The sequence below is a fragment of the Eurosta solidaginis genome, chromosome 3 (genome assembly GCF_040869045.1).
Source record: "Eurosta solidaginis isolate ZX-2024a chromosome 3, ASM4086904v1, whole genome shotgun sequence".
Lineage (NCBI taxonomy): Eukaryota > Metazoa > Arthropoda > Insecta > Diptera > Tephritidae > Eurosta > Eurosta solidaginis.
In genome coordinates, this window is record NC_090321.1 from 86,165,270 (window position 1) to 86,184,725 (window position 19,456).

Sequence of the window (19,456 nt, forward strand, 5' to 3'; positions counted from 1 at the left end):
GTTGATGCATTAAAAGAAATGGATAGAATGAGAAACGTTACAAATAACTAAGTAAAGATTACGTAACTAATTTAAACAATATTTTACCCTACTAAAAATTTAAAAAAATTCCTATTTAAATTAAATTTAAGAAAAATAAAAGCGTGTTACATTGCGATAGCAAGAAAAGGAGATCCTAAATGTTCTTAATTATACCATCAAAATTCAACACGTTTTTTATTAGAACAATTAGAACTGTGATATAAACTGTACGGTTTAATAATTTAGGTGTAAAGTTTTTATGTTAAAAATATATAATTATATACAATATAGAATTCTTTTGTCGCAGACGAAAAAGCCTAATTATCGTTAAAGCTTACAATGAACTTATAAAGTGTTATATTTCTTTAGAGTCAATTTATTGTTTACTTTTTAGTTAATTTTATTAACCAATAATAAAAGCTTATTTTTAAAAAAGTTTTTTTTTCTTTAATTTTATTATAAATTTAGCTTTATTGTGTTGGTATATTCGAGAGAAAGGAGAAAGATGAAGAAATTTCTTCGCACTTCTGGTAAGCAATATATTGAACATGTGTTCATCTATTTTGTGGTATGATATTGTGTTCAGTACGAAATTAATACCACAGTTTTAGATTCTAGTAAGCCAATTGAAAGTGGATGAAGGGAAATTCAATCTTATAACTAATCCAAAGATTCGCAGATCTGTTGTCTGGAAGTATTTTAGTCAAGTGCAGGGCCATTCTGCAAATCGTACGGACAAAAATGCAAAACAGGTGGAAATAAAACCAATTTGTTAAATCACTTGAAGCGGTTACATCCAACGTTGATGGAAATGTCTTCATCAAAAACACTTATAGAATCTTTTTTGAACCTAATAACAACATAAGGAAGTCTCAGTCTGTAGATGAGCGAAACAAACAACTGGATTGTGCTTTGATTAGAATGATTGCCACAGATATCCAACCCTTTAGGATTGTCGAAGATAACGGATTCAGATCTTTTACACAATACTTGGATTCTCGGTACATTTTGCCTTAACGAGTAACATTAAGAAACAAACTTTTAACATATACATATATAAAATCAATACTTTTTATGACATAGACAACAGCAAACACGAAAACAGAAGTGGCAATTTTTAAGAAATTTCGTCCATTAAATTCCTCATTCCTTTTTATTTTCAGTAAGCTTAGAAAATACTTCAATAAAGTTTTTAACTGAAACTACGCAAACCATGACACAAATTGTCGTATGTTGTCAATTGAAAGTTCCGTATACCTCATTGGTTAAAAAGCTGCAAACGTATACTGAGAACATGTTACCTTACGTATGTAATAAATACTTCCTTTTTATATGACGCTGAACATAGATCGATTCTAATGTCGTAAACGAAGCGAGAAGATTATACATATTGTAATAATCAGTATTAAAGAAGAAAGTGTATTGGTTAATGTTCCCGAGATTCCTTTCCTACATTTTGAAATAAAAGATTGAAAAAAACGCAAAAAGTATGACATTTCGGTAAAGACTATACTAATTATCTCACTCCGATGAAAGGATCAAGTGAAGACCCATGTGACATTCCTTGGTGCTTCAAATTTTGTCGGCAGGCAACGAAACGGAGTGAAACCGTCCAGCTTTATTTGTCTGAAAAATCGTGTAAAATGATTAAGTACGTAAGCAAGTACATTGTTACAAAGAATAAGCAGAATTTAAATAGACTTTGTTTGGTTCGATTTAATCGATTAAATCAATTTTTTTCTAGAATCGAATCGAAAAACTCGATTCTTAAGGAAATCGAAACGAATCCAGCTCTACGTTGCAATATCAACGAAATATCATTTAACTCCTTACTAAAATATCCGATTTCATTAGACATTCGCATTTATTTATTTAGGAGTGGTACCGTCCGTCAAATATTGTCCGATCCGAACTTTATCTAAGTTGAAATTTTTTTTTGGATTTACAATTTGTGTTAAGCCTTAACCACCCATTATATTTTTGTGACGTATCTGAGCTGTATTGTCCATTATACACACTTAGTCAATCAACTCCATTTTAGGAAGAAATAAAGAAATTACAAAAACATTTAAAGTGGATTAGAGTTTCATAGATATTATTCTAATGTATTACTTATTTCCAAATTTTTAAGCATATTTTTTTCATACGTTATGAGATCTACCATAAATTGAGTTAAAAAAAAGCGTTAAAAAGGGGGTTTCCCCGCAACTCCTTTTCTGCTAGTTTCAGAGAGGATACATTTATGTGTATTTGGCTATATAATAAACGATGTCAAATCTACTGCCACGTCATTTTTAAATAAATGTAAAGCGTGTCCGTTGGACGCTTCTGTGCAGATAAGGAAATTTTTATATAATTTGTTATACGAGGTGAACTAGGCACACTTCTTTATCTTTATCACTAGCTGTTACCTATTACCCAACCCTGTTCTTATCACAATCCCAATACCTATCTCTATCCCTATTTCTTTCCCTGTCCCTATTTATATCACTATTTCTATTCTTATCCCTATTCTTAATCGTGTATGTACCCTTATGAATGTCAATACCCAATGCTACTCCGCTCGTAAGTTTAGACAAGTATCAGAACCTTATTCAAATGATCTTTACTAATATTACGAGAAACAACGTATGTATATGGTAAAAAATATGTTGTTTGTGTTGTTTGGCAAGTTACACATGGGTTCACTATCTAAAACACTGATGGTTGCCATTAGATGGCATATCTTCGATCCAATTTTTTCAGAAATGCGCTTGAAGGCCTATTTTTCATATCATATTCCTTTTCAGGTCTAAGTTATTTATTTATTTATTAAATGAACAATAGCAATAAAATTACTATTCTACATACAAAAAGGAGCGCTAGCTGCCAGGGCTTTCGGCTCGCTCTCTAATAAAATATGGTTTAATAAGCTAGATTTAAATTAAAAGAGATCTTATAGCCTTAAATAATATTACAGCATATATTAATAATTGATATTACTAATGAGAATAATTTAATTGTGTGAAAAAAAGGAAGTAAGATAATTAGACAGGTCAATACCAACTAAACCCTTCAGGGGTACCCACTCATTCCCACATAGAAGGAATGGAGATGGGGGAAATTCCCCGGAAGAGATTATTTGGCATTGGGGTGATAGTGTAATTCTAAACTTATAATTAATTTAAATAGTTTTCCTTATGTCAGCTCTGATCAAAAACTCTAAGTTATTCTACGAAAATATTCTTTTAAATATTCATAAACGAATTGAAAGGAACTTGTCTCATAGTCAAATAGTTCTACAAATCTTAGGTTGGCTTTTAGTTGGATGAAATGTACATGTGTAATGCAGATAGGGAATGTTTTTATTATAACCACCTTTGACTATTTTTCGCACATTGCCATACAAATACTCAAAAGAAACAATTACCTAATTTGGAGAAAAACATTTCCTGAAAAAAATTTAGAAAAATTTCAATGAAATTAGTAAGAATTTTTTAGTTTTGTATAAAACTTTTCATTTCTTTGAGAAAAAGTTTTATTTCATTTTCCTTTTTTTTCAGCCAAATTACATTATTTACATGAACGAGTTAGCTCAGTGAATAAGAATACTGACCTCGACTAGAAATCCATGACAGCGACAGTTAAATAATTGAATTTTTTTCATATAAGATTCCCTATTTTTAAGAAAATTATTCCTATAGCCAAAGAAAAATAACATCTTAGTTTATGAGAAAATTAGTTGTATAGATTAATGCCCCTATTACCGTTTACAACTGAAATATCTTTCAGTTGAAATTTTTATACTCAGTTGAGCAGAGCTCACAGAGTATATTAACTTTGATTGCATAACGGTTGGTTGTACAGGTATAAAGGAATCGAGATAGATATAGACTTCCATATATCAAAATCATCAGTATCGAAAAAAAATTCGATTGAGCCATGTCCGTCCGTCCGTCCGTCCGTCCGTCTGTCCGTTAACACGATAACTTGAGTAAATTTTGAGGTATCTTGATGAACTTAGGTACGTAGGTTCCTGGGCACTCATCTCAGATCGCTATTTAAAATTAACGATATCGGACAATAACCACGCCCACTTTTTCGATATCGAAAATTTCGAAAAATCCAAAAAGTGCGATAATTCATTACCAAATACGCATTAAGCGATGAAACTTGGTAGGTGAGTTGAGCTTATGACGCAGAATAGAAAACTAGTAAAATTTTGGACAATGGGCGTGGCACCGCCCACTTTTAAATGAAGGTAATTTAGAAGTTTTGCAAGCTGTAATTTGACAGTCGTTGAAGATATCATGATGAAATTTGGCAGGAACGTTACTCTTATTACTTTAAGCCTGCTTAATAAAAATTAGCAAAATCGGAGAACGACCACGCCCACTTTAAACAAATTTTTTTTTTTTAGAAAAAAACTTGGTAAAATGGGTGTGACACCTACCATATTAAGTAGAAGAAAATGAAAAAGTTTTGCAGGGCGAAATCAAAAGCCCTTGGAATCTTGGAAGGAATACTGTACGTGTATTACATATATAAATAAATTAGCGGTACCCGACAGATGATGTTCTGGATCACCCTGGTCCACATTTTGGTAGATATCTCGAAAAGGCCTTCACATATACAACTAAGGGCCACTCCCTTTTAAAATCCTCATTAATACCTTTAATTTGATACCCATATCGTACAAACGCATTCTAGAGTCACCCCTGGTCCACGTTTATGGCGATATCCCGAAAAGGCGTCCACCCATAGAACAAAGGCCCACTCCCTTTTAAAACACTTATTACACTTTTCGTTTTACACCCATATTGTACAAACGCATTCTAGAGTCAACCCAGGTCCACTTTTATAACGATATTCCGAAATGCGTCCACCTATAGAACTTAGGCCCACTCCCTTTTAAAATACTCATTAACACCTTTCATTTGATACCCATATCGTACAAACAAATTCTAGAGTCATCCCTGGTCCATCTTTATGGCGATATCACGAAAAGGCGTACATCCATAGAACTTATGCCCACGCTCTTTTAAAATACTCTTTGATACCTTTTATTTGATACCCATATCGTACAAAATAAATTCTAGAGTCACCTCTGGACCACCTTTATGGCGATATCTCGAAAAGACGTCCACCTATAGAACTTAGGCCCACTTCCTTTTAAAATTATCATTAACACATTTCATTTGATACCCATATCGTACAAACAAATTCTGGAGTCACCCCTGGTCTACCTTTATGGAGATATCTCGAAAAGGCGTCCACCTATAGAACTAAGACCCACGCCCTTTTAAAATACTCATTAACACCTTTCGTTTGATACCCATATCGTACAAACAAATTCTAGAGTCACCCCTGGTCCACCTTTATGGCGATATCTCGAAAAGGCGTCCACCTATAGAACTAAGACCCACACCCTTTTAAAATACTAATTAGCACCTTTCATTTGGTACCCATATTGTAAAAACGCATTCTAGAGTCACCCCTGGTCCACGTTTATGGCGATATCCCGAAAAGGCGTCCATCCATAGAACAAAGGCCCACTCCCTTTTAAAACACTTATTACACTTTTCGTTTTACACCCATATTGTACAAACACATTCTAGAGTCAACCCAGGTCCACTTTTATAACGATATTCCGAAATGCGTCCACCTATAGAACTTAGGCCCACTCCCTTTTAAAATACTCATTAACACCTTTCATTTGATACCCATATAGTACAAACAAATTCTAGAGTCACCCCTGGTCCACTTTTATGGCGATATCTCGAAAAGGCGTCCACATATAGAACTAAGGCCCACGCCCTCTTAAAATACTCATTAACACCTTTCATTTGATACTCATATCGTACAAACAAATTCTAGAGTCATCCCTGGTCCATCTTTATGGCGATATCACGAAAAGGCGTACATCCATAGAACTTAGGCCCACGCTCTTTTAAAATACTCATTAACACCTTTCATTTGATACTCATATCGTACAAAATAAATTCTAGAGTCACCTCTGGACCACCTTTATGGCGATATCTCGAAAAGACGTCCACCTATAGAACTTAGGCCCACTTCCTTTTAAAATTATCATTAACACATTTCATTTGATACCCATATCGTACAAACAAATTCTCGAGTCAGGCCTGGTCCACCTTTATGGCGATATCCCTAAATGGCGTCCATCTATAGATCTTTGGCCCACTTCTCTTAAAATACTCTTTAATACCTTCCATTTGATACACATGTTATACAAACACATTCCAGGGTTACCCTAGGTTCCTTTTACAACATGGTGATTTCCCTTACTTTGTCTCCACAGCTCTCAACTGAGTATGTAATGTTCGGTTACACACGAACTTAGCCTTCCTTACTTGTTCAATTTGGTTTTACAGATTACAGCTCAACCTGTCAAATAAAAATGTCGGTTGAAGTTGCCCAGTGTAACAACTTTTTGTGGGTGTAGTTGTTAAAGACATCAAAATCTGACAATTGATCTCTAGTAGTCCTTCATTTTCTTTTGTAAGGAGCAAAATGCTTCCTTACTTAACCGAAAATAACTTACAAACCTGCATAATAACTTCATTTGAAGCTTATCAATTGTTACTTAAACGTTTTTTTATTTGCGGCTTGGTAGTTCCAAGGGATTGTAGTGATCACGCGAATTTTTTCCTTATTCGCGACATGAAAATTTGTTTCACCAATATTTTCGTCGTTATAAAATAAATCCAAGCTAATATCCATTTTTCTATTAATAATAAAATCACTTTTGCAAATGCTTAAATTTCCGCCAATAATTTATCAGATGTTCCTTTATCTGTTCAATGATCACTTTTTTAGGTTGGCAACATCAATTTAACCTCAACTGAAATAAATTATAATTCATAATACCAAACAGGAGTTGAGTTGTCTTATTGAGTTGTTTTAACCACAATCCAACTACGTTGAGTTGTAAACTATAATAGGGTCATAAGGGAAGCGTTTCTATGGCGCAAAGTCAATCCCATATTTTCTTCGTTTTCAGGCATTTTTAGTATTTTTATGGAGTGGAAGCAGGTAGCTTTTTTCGAAGAAATCACGTTAGTTTATTGGTAACCAAACTTGTAATTAGCTTCTTATCCTGCTGGGTATTTATAGAAAATAATCTCAAGGAAGAAAAAGCAAACGGTTCATACTTCGGTCCTTCCTTTTTCACAGTTATTGTACCCTATAATATGAAGATTTCCATCAACTTCCGTAGATATTTAAGGAATCGAGTATTTTGAATTTTAATTCAAAGTCAATGAAAATTTTTGATTCATTTATACTAATGCCCACCGGAGTTACATATAATGCATAAGTGCATTGCTTTTAGTATAACTCATAACTAGCCAAATTCGCATTTATGAACGTTTTATTTTTATACGCAAAAACCGAACTTTTTATTTTAAATTCATTTCAATACTTGTTTGCTTGCATTTCCTATGTTGCCTTCTTATGTTTACGTAATTTACTAATCAGGCCGATGCAGATGTGAGCGGTGCAGGTGCCTATGTTACCGCCACAGCTGTAACCACCCGCACAGCCACAACCCATGAAGATTTGGGCAAGAAAGCGAAAACCGAACAACTCGAAGAGAAAACAGTGGCGACGACGCGAACTCATGATCCCAATAAACAGGAACAGCGAGTCGTTACACAAGAAGTTAAGACCACGGCGACAGTAACTAGCGGCGATCAGGTAAGAATGGTTCGAAGAATGGTACACAATATAAACTGCGAAAAGAGCGCCCTGAAAATTTTTCAATATATTCAAATTAAAAATTTATTAATTTAAATGCATGTATTATTTATTTTAGTTTTGTTAAACTATTTTTATTACACAACTTTTCTTTATTTTGAATCATATTTATTTATACTTCGCTACATCTTAAATCGTCTATGTTGTTTGCCGTAATCGTAAATGCATTAATTGTCCCATTGTATGATATGATACTAATGAACCAACCTGTCTTTGGAATGTGTTTGCAATATAATACTAAAAAAATGTCCAAAAACCGAACATGATAATCGTAAACTATAGTACCGAGACCGTGGCAATAGTGTCTCATCGACTAGCTCTGGCGATTCGGGCACGCCCATCGATGGCCCTGATGATGGGTCAAGTGTGGTGCGTACCTCGACAAGCTACAAGGTTTGTGCCAACAATAAAATTTTATTATCTTTCAGGCACACTTACAAATAAATTCTATTCATAATTAAGTACTTATACGTTTTTACACTATGCATATTTAGCAGTTATTATATTATTAGTTAGCATCAAGTTAAAATTAGCAATCGTGCATTGAAACACAAAGCATCCCCTAGTTTGAAATATGTTTCTTTTCAAAGCATTTTTCATTTACTTAAAACTTTTACAACCTATTTGGAGTTAAACTAACATTTTTATTGCATTTACCACAGCCTTCGCCTTTAATCGGAAGCAGCACGACCACCACAGGACCCAATGTTGAACAGACGCGCGTTATATTGGGCGAAGATACACCTGGATATTCGGGACATGGTGAAATTGTTTCAACACAAACTTTGAGCAGCAAAACGCGAACTGTGGAAACTATTACAGTAAGTTAAAATTAATATGTTGCAAGCAGGATTTCAGCCTCGTATACAAATTCCGTATGTCTATAATGTGCCACCACAGCTGAGCCGCATGCAAGCACCCTGAATTATAATAATAGTAACAGCAAAAGCAATCCCCCAAGATTAAGGTAAGGGAGACCTATGATGTCAGTCCTTTTCCAGATAAGAATCTAATACTCTTCGGTATTAGTACCCTCTACTAGCCAGAGTGGCTCGGATTTGTTTCGACCGTCTTCTCTTAGTTTTCGCACATTTTACATGACCTGTAGAAATTTTTTTCGTAGTTGAGATATCGAGTCGCCCGAAGTAGCACTTCAAGCACACAACAAAACTGTAAGGCCTATTTCTTGTCTATGGGATCCTTATAAGGAATTGCACAAGTGGAGGAACTGGTACGAATTACTGATGTCAATGGTATATATTTACCCTACATCTTGCCAAGCAATGAGAGTTGGAAAAATGTCTGCATTCATTGTCAGCTTTAAATCAGAGATATTCAAAAAGAGAGGACGAGAGGACTCAATATATATATTGGTTTATTAAACAAAAAATTTGTATTTTTTGGTGGACAAATTTGGTGGTAATTTCGGGTAATTTTAGGTGCTATTTTGTGTTCACTTGGGAACTATTTATGGCTCATTTTGGGATCACTTCGGGACTATTTCGGAATGATTTTGAGCACTCTATGTTGTTTTTGTATTAACGATAAAGACACTCCCCGAAGGCTTTGAGGAGTGTTATCGATGTTGACGGTCCTTTACCGGACCGAGAACGATTTATATGACCACATTAAACCTTCTAAGCCATCCGCACACCGACCCCCTAGTTCCAAGAGGAACTTGGGGTCGCCAGAACCTCGCCTGCTAAATATGTGTATGATACATTCATATTTGTAACAGAATTCCCCTCGCATAGGAGGGGTGGACAATTGGGTTGCGGAAGCTTTGAAGCTACTAAGCTTTTTATTGCGCTTATCAACCTCTTCGGGATGATTTTTGGAACTATTTCGAATAGCAAACAGAAAAACCACAGAATAGAATAGCATTTTCAATCTTTGGTGCGCTGTATACATATATCAACCCTCCTTTAAGAGAAGAGGGTAGAGGACGCCATTACTTAGCTGGAAAAATGAAGATGTTACTGATTTTATATTCCTTGAGGTTTCTAAATGCCTTTCGTTACCACTCACAAAAAAAAATTGATAAAATAATGAAAAGTGAGATCCGAAGGGTCACCCACATCAGCCGTAGTAAGTTTTTATACGCAAATTAACTTGTAGTTTTTAATTACATTCACAGTTCCTTTGGGGAATGGAATAGGAAATTCGAAAGTACTTTTGTCATTCCTTGTAATGTTATTGAAACAAGTTGCAATTACATTTTCAATTCCTTTCGAAAGTACTAAAACAAAAGTTACATTTGCGCAAAGTGTTTTTTTTTCAGTAACTAACAAAAAATTATTTATACTTGAGCTTCAAAAAACGAAATAACTTTTGGTATTTTGTTTTTAAGGAATTAAAATTTAATCAAATCATTTGCTGTGGAGAAAAGGAATTGATTCCTTTTCCAATTACTGAGGAAGGTAATGGAATTGCATTTACCCAGCTCTGGAAATGAGAAAGAATTTGTTATTTGGCTGTTCGTTTTCATAAATTTGAGGAAACATTTGTTTATTATTATTTTGTTTTTCAATCAATAATACTTGATTAAAAATGTCTCACAATATTTATATGTATGTGTTAGCTCAGTGAATAAGAGCTTTCAACTGCAACGTTGTGGATCTTGACTACAAATCCACGGTCGTGATAGTTACACAATTAAGTTTTTCCTAAAAATTTCTTCAAAAAAAAACAACCAAAACAAATTTTATTTTTTGGAAAATACTTGGCTACATTAAGAGAAGCGTTTCTCTTGCGTAAAATCAATCCCATTATGTTTTCTTAATTTCATAAATCTTTCGTTACAGTACAAAACCGAACGTGATGGCATAGTGGAAACACGAGTGGAACAAAAGATCACCATACAGTCCGATGGCGATCCAATTGATCATGACAAAGCATTGGCTGAGGCAATTCAGGTAGGTTTAAATTTTTTTTTATTTATTTACTTTAAAAAATATAATTTTGCATTTCTGCATTACTTTTGTTAAACAGGAGGCAACAGCTATGAATCCAGACATGACAGTGGAAAAGATTGAAATACAACAACAAACCCAATAAATTCATTCCACAAAGGAACGAGCACACAACGCTCTCCGCACAAGCATAAACAACACAACCCACAACAATAAGCAGAGTATATAATACAAATATCCAATATATATATAATTTATCTTAAAGCACCCGCACCACTCATACAAAATATAATAAATATAAATTAAAATCCACATATTTACTAATGTATACAAGAAAAAAGAAGCCTTTGTCAAGTAATAATGCTATTTTTATTGCTACCTTAAAAGAAAGAAACAAAAAAGAAAAGCGAATGAAAAAATCGTATTTTTTTTTTATTTACATTAATTTTATAAAATAAAAATATATTTAAGCCGACAGCAAGTAAAGCACGATTATAAAAAAAAAAAAAACACTTTATACATACGTACATATTAAAGTATATGCAAATTTTGTACTAACAATTTAAGTTAAAATAAATGAAATGCTTTTAATTTTATTATTATCTTTTTAATGTTGATTTTTAATTCTATGTGTAATAAAATATTATAAATACGATGAAGCTAAATTGTATATCCGTTATAATACAAATATAAATACAAGCAAAGTTACATACATTTATATGATGATAATACGAGTTACGAGAGTTCCGATTTATTCATGCTATTTACATATATAAAATGTCGAAAAAAGTTATACATATGCACATATATATACATATGTATTTGTATTTGCAGTAAAATAAATATTTGGCATGGATAAGGACAATTTTCCCAAAATCTTACATTCACTTACAAATCTTACAACCACATTACAAAAAAACAAATAGGTATTTGTGAAGCGTAACTATGTATGTAAAGAATTCAAATAAAATAAAATCATTACGTATTTGTACAAAAAATTTGCGTTAAATTTTATTTTAGTTGTAATGGCAGTTGTAGCCCTCAAACATTACGGTTTGGCAATTTGTGCATAGATTTTCATGAAACTGTAGGGTTAAGTGGGGTACACTCAGAAAAAACTTGGATGAAATGGCACTTAAGTAACTTTTTCCTCTTCGCATGGCCAAAATTTCTTTAAAACAACATTTTGAAGAAATTTGGCCATGCGAATGAGGAAAAAATTTCTTAAGTGCCATTTCATTCCCATTTTTTTTCAATCGGGAGAAATTTTTTTCTGAGTGTACGTGGCGCTTCTGTTGATATAATTCAAAAATTCATAGGAGGTTAGCAACTTTGAGATCGCAGTCTTAGCCTGGCCAGTACATGGTACGAAAACAACCAGCACTTCCTAAATCTGCCATCACTGACGTGTTCTAATTTAAAAGTATGTGCCGCCAGAAGGCGGTGTCCTGTCCAAAGATCCATCATGAGCGTACAGTCCTTTCTTTTTAATGATAAGACTAACTTTGTTAGTCTAGCCTGCAAGATCTGGACAGGATCTTCGACACTATGCAGTGCCGCGCTTGCTCCTTTAGCTAGCTCAGCCACTTTTTCTTCCCAATCTAGTTCAATATGCCACAGATATGTGTCGGTTAGGTTAGGTTAGGTTGAACCGGCACTTCCTACATCTGCTATCACTAACCAAGCCTAATTTAAAGGCATGTGACGCCAGACGGCAGTGTCCACTCAAAATACCCGTTATGAGTTTACAGTCCTCTCTATTTAATGATAGAAGCAACATTGTTAGTCTAAGGTTGTAAGACCCACACATAATCTTCGACACTTTACAGCCCCGCGCTTGAACCCACGCCGTACACGTGCTTCTCTTAATCTCGCCCAATCTAATTGGAAAGCTTCAAGGGATGCGCCATATTTTGATAATTCATCTGCTTTTTCATTTCATTCAATTCCCATATGCCTTGGGACCCATTATTGATGTATGCTTCTTCCTGTCTCTATTCTTTCCAGAGACTCCTTAATCTGTAACACACTTTAAGATGCGAGATTATTGCCTTAATTGCTGCTTGGCTGTCAATATAAAATTGAACACGGCTCCAGCTGAAGCTATTCTCTTCCAGTGTTACTTGGAAAACGCTACAGTGATCTGGCAGCTTGTAGGATCTGTTTATTTCCGGATCAGCACAGTATACCGCAGACCCTACTCCTTCCACTACTTCGGAACCATCCGTGTACACATGTATCGCCTCGTTCGCCATTTGAGCAACCTTGCGCCAACCACTAAACGTTTCATATCCCAAGCCCGACAGCAGTTAAAACGTTTTTCCATTATGCACAGCATCTGTAATGATGGCTTTTAAAACGTTGTTCCACTGAGCAATACGGTTTGTGGAGGGGATTTAAAATGTTACTATCGCAAAAAAATATGTATTGGTTTGTTTTTTAAATAAAGAGTATTTTATAGAATGCTTACAGTTTGTTTATTTCATACAAAAAGTTAATTCGGCATCAAAACAAAAATGTGTTCAAAACAGAAATGAAAATATTCCAAAAACTTTGAATAAAGCTTGGTTTTTTGAGCCCATTTACACAATAACTTTCCAACCTATCTTTTGTTTACTTCTTTTTAAATATTAATTTCCGAGTGTTTTTACGGTCACTTTTACATAAAGAGGGCGAAAAACCATCGTGTAAGGGTGCTCTTTCAAGTAAGAGATTTATATACTATCTTTATTTACTGCAGATAGATTTATAGAACTCTGCGTAATTCTCAGGCCAATAGTCCTTCATTTGACCAACACTAAATTTTTGGCAATTGAAATAGCAACGACAATCACAAACCTAAATATAAACAATAAATAAAATAAAAATTACAGCAAGTGCACTTAAAACGTTTTTCCACATTATTTGTTCTGGAGCATTTTTTTGAGGGATACTTTTGTTTTTCCTGGTTGTATATGCATTTCCACTATTTCTTAACTTTTTGTTTTTAATATCTTTCCAATTTTCAACATTACATATCCTTTTTGTACCTCTGTTACACATATCAATTACCTGCGACAACTCCGATCGTATCATTTTGCGTGTAACTTAAAACGTTCTTCCACGGACTGACTTCTCCTAATTGCTTTTTAATTGCCCTTTAGTACGAAATTTTAACTTATTTGATGCTTTAGAGATGCAAGAGAGTAACCTTAACGGAAATCTGCAAAAACACCTTTTGCAAAAATTCGCTTTTAAAACGTTATTCGCGGCTCCGCTTCAATTGATGACGCTATACTACTATGCCGTATTATCGGCGCTCAAGCTGCCCCGAGGCACTGAGCTTGGTTGCAGTCGTTAACGCTATGTTCTGTGCTACCAGGTCTACAGGTGAAATGTGCAGAATACAGTGCAGCTGTCGGGGTTGTTTTCAGTGCTAAGGATTGATAGCCTGCATACCGCTCTAATTTTTCAGGTATGTTGTTTTTTGTATGGCTTCCCACCAAACAAGAACTCCGTAGTATATAATAGGGTTTACAATCGCTGTAAATACCCAATGATTAAGAGAGGGCTATACACCCCAGGTACAACTAAGCAGTCTTTTACATGCACCCTCTCCTGCACGTCGAGCTTCCACGACAGCTTACTGTCTAGGATGATTCCTAGATATTTTGCGCAAGGTTTCTCCTGTAGGGTCACCCCTCATAACTTAGGCCTGGTCCAATTTGAGACCTTGTACCTCTTTGTAAACAAGACCATATCCATTTTCTCCGCGTTGGCTGTTAACTCGATATTAGATGCCCAGGTATGAGTATCCCGAAGCGCCCGATCCATCAAGGGGCTAATCGTTGGAAACATTTTACATTTATGACTATTGCAACGTCATCTGCGTAACCCGTAAGTTTTACTGGTCCCTCATCGAATCGTCTGTGCGGTTGGTTGATGACCAGCGTCCACAGCAGAGGTGATACCACCCATCCCTGCGCTGCCAATGCTTTCGTGGCATCATACAATCCCCATTGAGGTATTATTCCTACCATTAAACATACAGCCGATCCCTCTGGTTAAGGCTGGATGTACTTTAATGTATTTAAGACCATCCATAATCACCCATTTAGAAACATTGTAGAAATCCCCGGCAATGTCTAAGAAGACTCCTAGAGCATATTCCTTATATTCCGGAGCTTTCTTTATGCTTATTACCACCCTATGCACTGCGGTGTCTATAGACTTGCTTTTGGTGTGTGCATGTTGTGTTGTGTAGAGCAGTTTTTCATCCACGTTGGATTTTATGTACACATTTATCAGCCTCTCAAAGGTTTTGAGCAAGGGTTAGGAGGAGTTCCCCTCACTAGGGTAGGCACCTTGTCGTTGGTGTGAGGGCTTTGCCGAACTCCATAGCGCCCGCCTATGGGGCGGAGCTGTTTAGGACTGACATCTACGCCGTTTCGCCTCATAGGAGGGCGGAGGGATGTCGGTGACCAAGAACTGCCAACCCCCAAATCCACGGTGTTATGCGGACCGTGCCTATTTGACGATTTGCAGCCAGGGGATAAATTCGGCTGTATTCGAACGGAGCCTTCCAGATACTGAGCCCGCCTTGAGGGGCAGGTGGTCGTACGACCAAGATAAACGACTCATTACCTGATTGTAAGAGGAGGACTGAGTCGCAATCCAAGGACGACATATACGAATTGAGCGATGCGTCGGGCTCGGGGAGCGAGAGTAGTGCTGATTCAATAAACTCCGTGTTGAAGAAGCACACAAATGAAAACGGAGTAGACGATTGGAGAAGGGTACAGAGCAGAGGAAGTAAAAGAGCTCTCTCGCAGTACCGTGCAGCACTAAGAATTGTACAACGCTTGGGAGCAGTGGTCGACCCAACAGAAGTGCAGATCGAACGCTTGGAATAGGCCCATGAGGCGGTAGAAGTAGATAGAAGGCAGTTCAAAAGGTTTGCTGCGAGAAACCCCTGGTTCTGCAATCGTTACGAGGAGGAAGAAGCGTCGAATGGCAGAATGAAGAGGCAACGTTCGGCGGAAGGCGATAAGCCTGCTATCAAGAGGCAGAAATGACCCAGTCCTAGAGCCGCGAGGCAGGGCAGTCGCATAGACAAGACAAGTAGGCCCAAAGCTGTAAGACAGATGGGTCCAATATCGAGGTAGCAACTACCTCGAAAGCTGCGAGTCAGAGGGAAGTTCCAACTACGGAAGTAGGAGATAAGCCAAAGGGAGATAACGCTAAACTCCGGCTTTATCGGAGGTGCTGAAGGGAGTTAAAGCTAAGACTCCGGCTATCGCGGAGGTGCCAAAGAGAGTTAACACTAAGACTCCGGCTTTTCCCGAGAAGATGAGTGATGTGGCAAAACAGTCACTGACTGTGGCGCTGGTTGATCGTAGCCATCCTTTCGGACAAATGACTACTGAAAGGTGGAGATCTGTGGAAAGGGAGCTTATTAGCTTAGTGCTTAAGATGATGCGGGAACAACCAAGTAATCCCCTTCCAACCTTTGATTCGGGGGATGGTATAATGGCGTGAAGATGATAGCGTGCGACAACATCGCGAGCTTGCGGTGGCTGGAGGAAGTGGTTCCAAACCTCCAAAGGCAAGGCACAAACGCGCGGTTTGAGGTGGTGGATAAAGCGCAAATCCCCACGATACCAAAGTTAAGGTATGGATACCATGCGTGATGAAGTCGGAGGATACACTGCGACTTCTGCAGAATCAGAATCCGAACATACCGACACAGGATTGGAAGGTACTTACTGTATCTCGGCCTACCGAGGATGGTCAGTTCTACATTTTCCAAATAAACAAGCAGGCGGAGGATATTTTGTACACGCAGCTTGGCAAAATGTCCTTTGGCACTGGCAAAATTTACATGCGACTAAGGAAAAGAAGTCCCGAGGATAAAAATCCTAACACGCTAGAGGTGGGCGAAGTCGAAAAGGACCTCAAAAGCCTAACGGAAAAAAACAGGTGGAGGTCCCCGACGTCACCACGAAGGTGTTAGAAGAGGACCAACCGCCAAATGGTGCTGTGATTCGCACAGAGGAACACCCGGCACAACAGTCACGAGAGGCTAAAGGGGGCCTCGAATACTCTAAACCAAAAGGGCAAGGGGAGGACGACGACGTCACGACGAAGGTGCTGGAGGGGGACAAACAGCCCAGTGGTGCTGCGAGTCCTACAGATAAACCTCCAACACAGTAAAGTGGAGTCGAGCGAACTCCTACTAACCCCTTATAGAGTTCGTTTGACGTGGCGCTGATCTAGGAGCCGTGGCTCTCGTCGGGAGGAAAGGTTTCTGGACTTAGCGCGCGCGGGTTTGGCGTTTACTACGCGCAAACGGAAGGACGGGTGCGAGCTGCAGTAATGGTAAGGAAAAGCTGCATTCATATATGCTGCCTAATTACACCACTGAGGACTTTGCAGAGGTGGCCGTTGAGCAAAAGAATAAGCAGGCATTTATCCTGGCGTCCTGCTACATGGCCCACGTTCCACCGATGGAGGTGCGGATGCAAATGCGCACCACAATGCGTGGGGAGGAGCAGATACGAACGAGAGAGGCGAATCTCTATTTTGTTACATCCTGCAAACCAATCCAACAGGGGAAATGTCACTACGTACATTGGTCCAACATCCAGCAATGTTCTGGATATTACATTGAGCTCAGAACGTGATATATCAAGGTATGATTGGATCGTTCTTGATAGACCATCCTTCTCCGACCATGCGTATGTCAGCTTCAGCATCCCCCTAAAGAGGGTAGAAAAGAGAGGAATCTTTAGAAACTCTAGGTCAACAAGCTGGACTAAATTCCAGAAACATGTAGAAACAAAACTGGGACAACCCAAAGTGGTTGCCAATGTGGAGGGACTGGAGGAGTCGAATGAATTCCTAACAAGGACGCTTATGACTGCGTATAACAAAGCTTGTCCTCTAAGAAGATTCAGAGGAAAAGCAAAGCCGCCATGGTGGAGCACTGAAGACAGGTAAAAGAAATGTTTAAGCTCGCAAAGACCGCGGAAAGCGAAGCGTGTCGGGACGAGTACAGGGATCTACTGAGGATCTACGCGCGTGAAATTACTAGGGCGAAGAGAAACTCATGGAAAAGTTTCTGTACGGACATAGAGTGCTCCACGAAACAGCACGGTTGAAAAAAGTCCTAGCAAGGGGAAACATAGTCCAGGGACTAACAAAGAAAGAGAACGGGGAATGGTCATGTAATAGTGAGGAATCCCTTGAGATACTTCTCGACACACATTTCCCATCTGGAGACGGTTTGGAAGAGCCAGCAGACATTACTCACACTCGATCACGGAGCTAGTAGCGCAGGGCTTGGGGACCGATACCAAGATAGAATGGGTAGTGAACACGTTTTTTAAGTTTAAATCGCCGGGCCCAGACGGTATATTCCCGGCCATGCTACAAATTTCAAGTATGGCGGTCGTGGAATGGCTTAAAATAATATTCGATGGGTGCATAAGGCTGAATCATGTACCGCACTCTTGGAGTACTGCTCGTGTAGCTTTCCTCCCAAAGGCGGGAAAGATCGGTCACGTGTATCCCAAGACTATAGACCCATTACCTTAACATCATTTCTGCTCAAAACCTTTGAGAGGCTGATAGATGTGTACATAAAGTCCAACGTGGATGAGAAGCTGCTCTCCACAACACAACATGCGTACACCAAACCAAGTCGGTAGACACCGCATTGCATAGGGTGGTAATAAGCGTAGAGAAAGCCCTGTAATATAAGGAATATGCTCTAGGAGTCTTCTTGGACATTTCCGGGGCTTTCAATAATGTTTCAAAATGGGCGATTATGGATGGTCTTAATTACATCAAAGTACATCCTGCCTTAATCAGATGGATCGGCTACGATTTAAATTGCAGAAAGATTACATCACAATGGGGATTGTACGAGGCCACGAAATCAGTGGACAGGGGCACGCCGCAGGGAGGGGTGGTATCACCTCTGCTGTGGATGCTGGTCATCAACCAACTGCTCAGGCGATTCGATGAGGGACCCGTAAAACTTACGGCTTACGCAGATGACGTTGCAATTGTCATAAGTGGAAAGTGCCTTCCAACGATTAGTTCTTTGATGAATCGTGCACTTCGGGATATTCATACCTGGGCATCTAATGTTGGGTTGAAAGTCAATGCGGAGAAGACAGTATGATCTTGTTTACAAAGAGGTACAAGGTCCCAAATTGGGCCAGGCCTAAGTTAGGAGGAGTGAACTCAGGAGAAACCTTACACAAAATATCTAGGAATCATCCTAGACAGTAAGCTGTCATGGAAGCTCAACGTGGAGGAGAGGGTCAAGAAGGCCTCAACGGCACTCTATGCATGTAAAAGAATGCTGGGGTGTACGTGGAAGCCCCACACTCGCCCTCTCTTTGTCATTGGGTTTTTACAGCGATTGTAAGCCCTATTCTATACCATGGAGTTTTTGTTTTGGGGAAAGCCACACGAAAAACAACATACCTCAAAAAATTAGAGGGGATATGCAGACTATCGATGCTTAGCATTACGGGAGCCCTGAAAACAACCCCTACAGCTGCACTATATGCCATTCTGCACATTCCACCTGTAGACCTGGTAGCAAAGAACATAGCATTAACAACCGCAACCAGGCTCGGTGCCTCCGGGCAGCTTGAGCGCCTACCAAATGCCATAGTATTATAGCGTCATCAATCACAAGACGAACAGACTACGCGCTTCGAGGGAGATCTTAAGGCCACAATAGAGGCGTGCGGTTGGCGCAAGGGGGCGGA

General features: G+C 38.1%; 1 protein-coding gene and 1 long non-coding RNA gene across 8 annotated transcripts in view; both read left to right on the forward strand.

Annotated features, from left to right (window-relative positions):
* cora (coracle) overlaps window positions 1-11,689 on the forward strand; it is a 223,843-nt gene extending 212,154 nt beyond the window's left edge. For 4 of the 7 annotated variants that reach the window (XM_067772633.1, XM_067772637.1, XM_067772634.1 and 1 more), the window contains 5 exons: window positions 7,501-7,719; window positions 8,062-8,172; window positions 8,442-8,600; window positions 10,584-10,694; window positions 10,771-11,689. In XM_067772633.1, coding sequence (XP_067628734.1) covers window positions 7,501-7,719; window positions 8,062-8,172; window positions 8,442-8,600; window positions 10,584-10,694; window positions 10,771-10,836 — 666 coding nt within the window. In that variant the 3' untranslated portion in view covers window positions 10,837-11,689. The remainder of the gene's footprint in view (window positions 1-7,500; window positions 7,720-8,061; window positions 8,173-8,441; window positions 8,601-10,583; window positions 10,695-10,770) is intronic. The other 3 variants (XM_067772636.1, XM_067772639.1, XM_067772638.1) reach the window with 2 other exon arrangements.
* LOC137244093 (uncharacterized) lies at window positions 488-2,301 on the forward strand. Its single transcript, XR_010950794.1, has 2 exons — window positions 488-551; window positions 633-2,301. It is a non-coding gene; the product is annotated as an uncharacterized lncRNA (long non-coding RNA).
* Window positions 11,690-19,456: the final 7,767 nt, after the last annotated feature.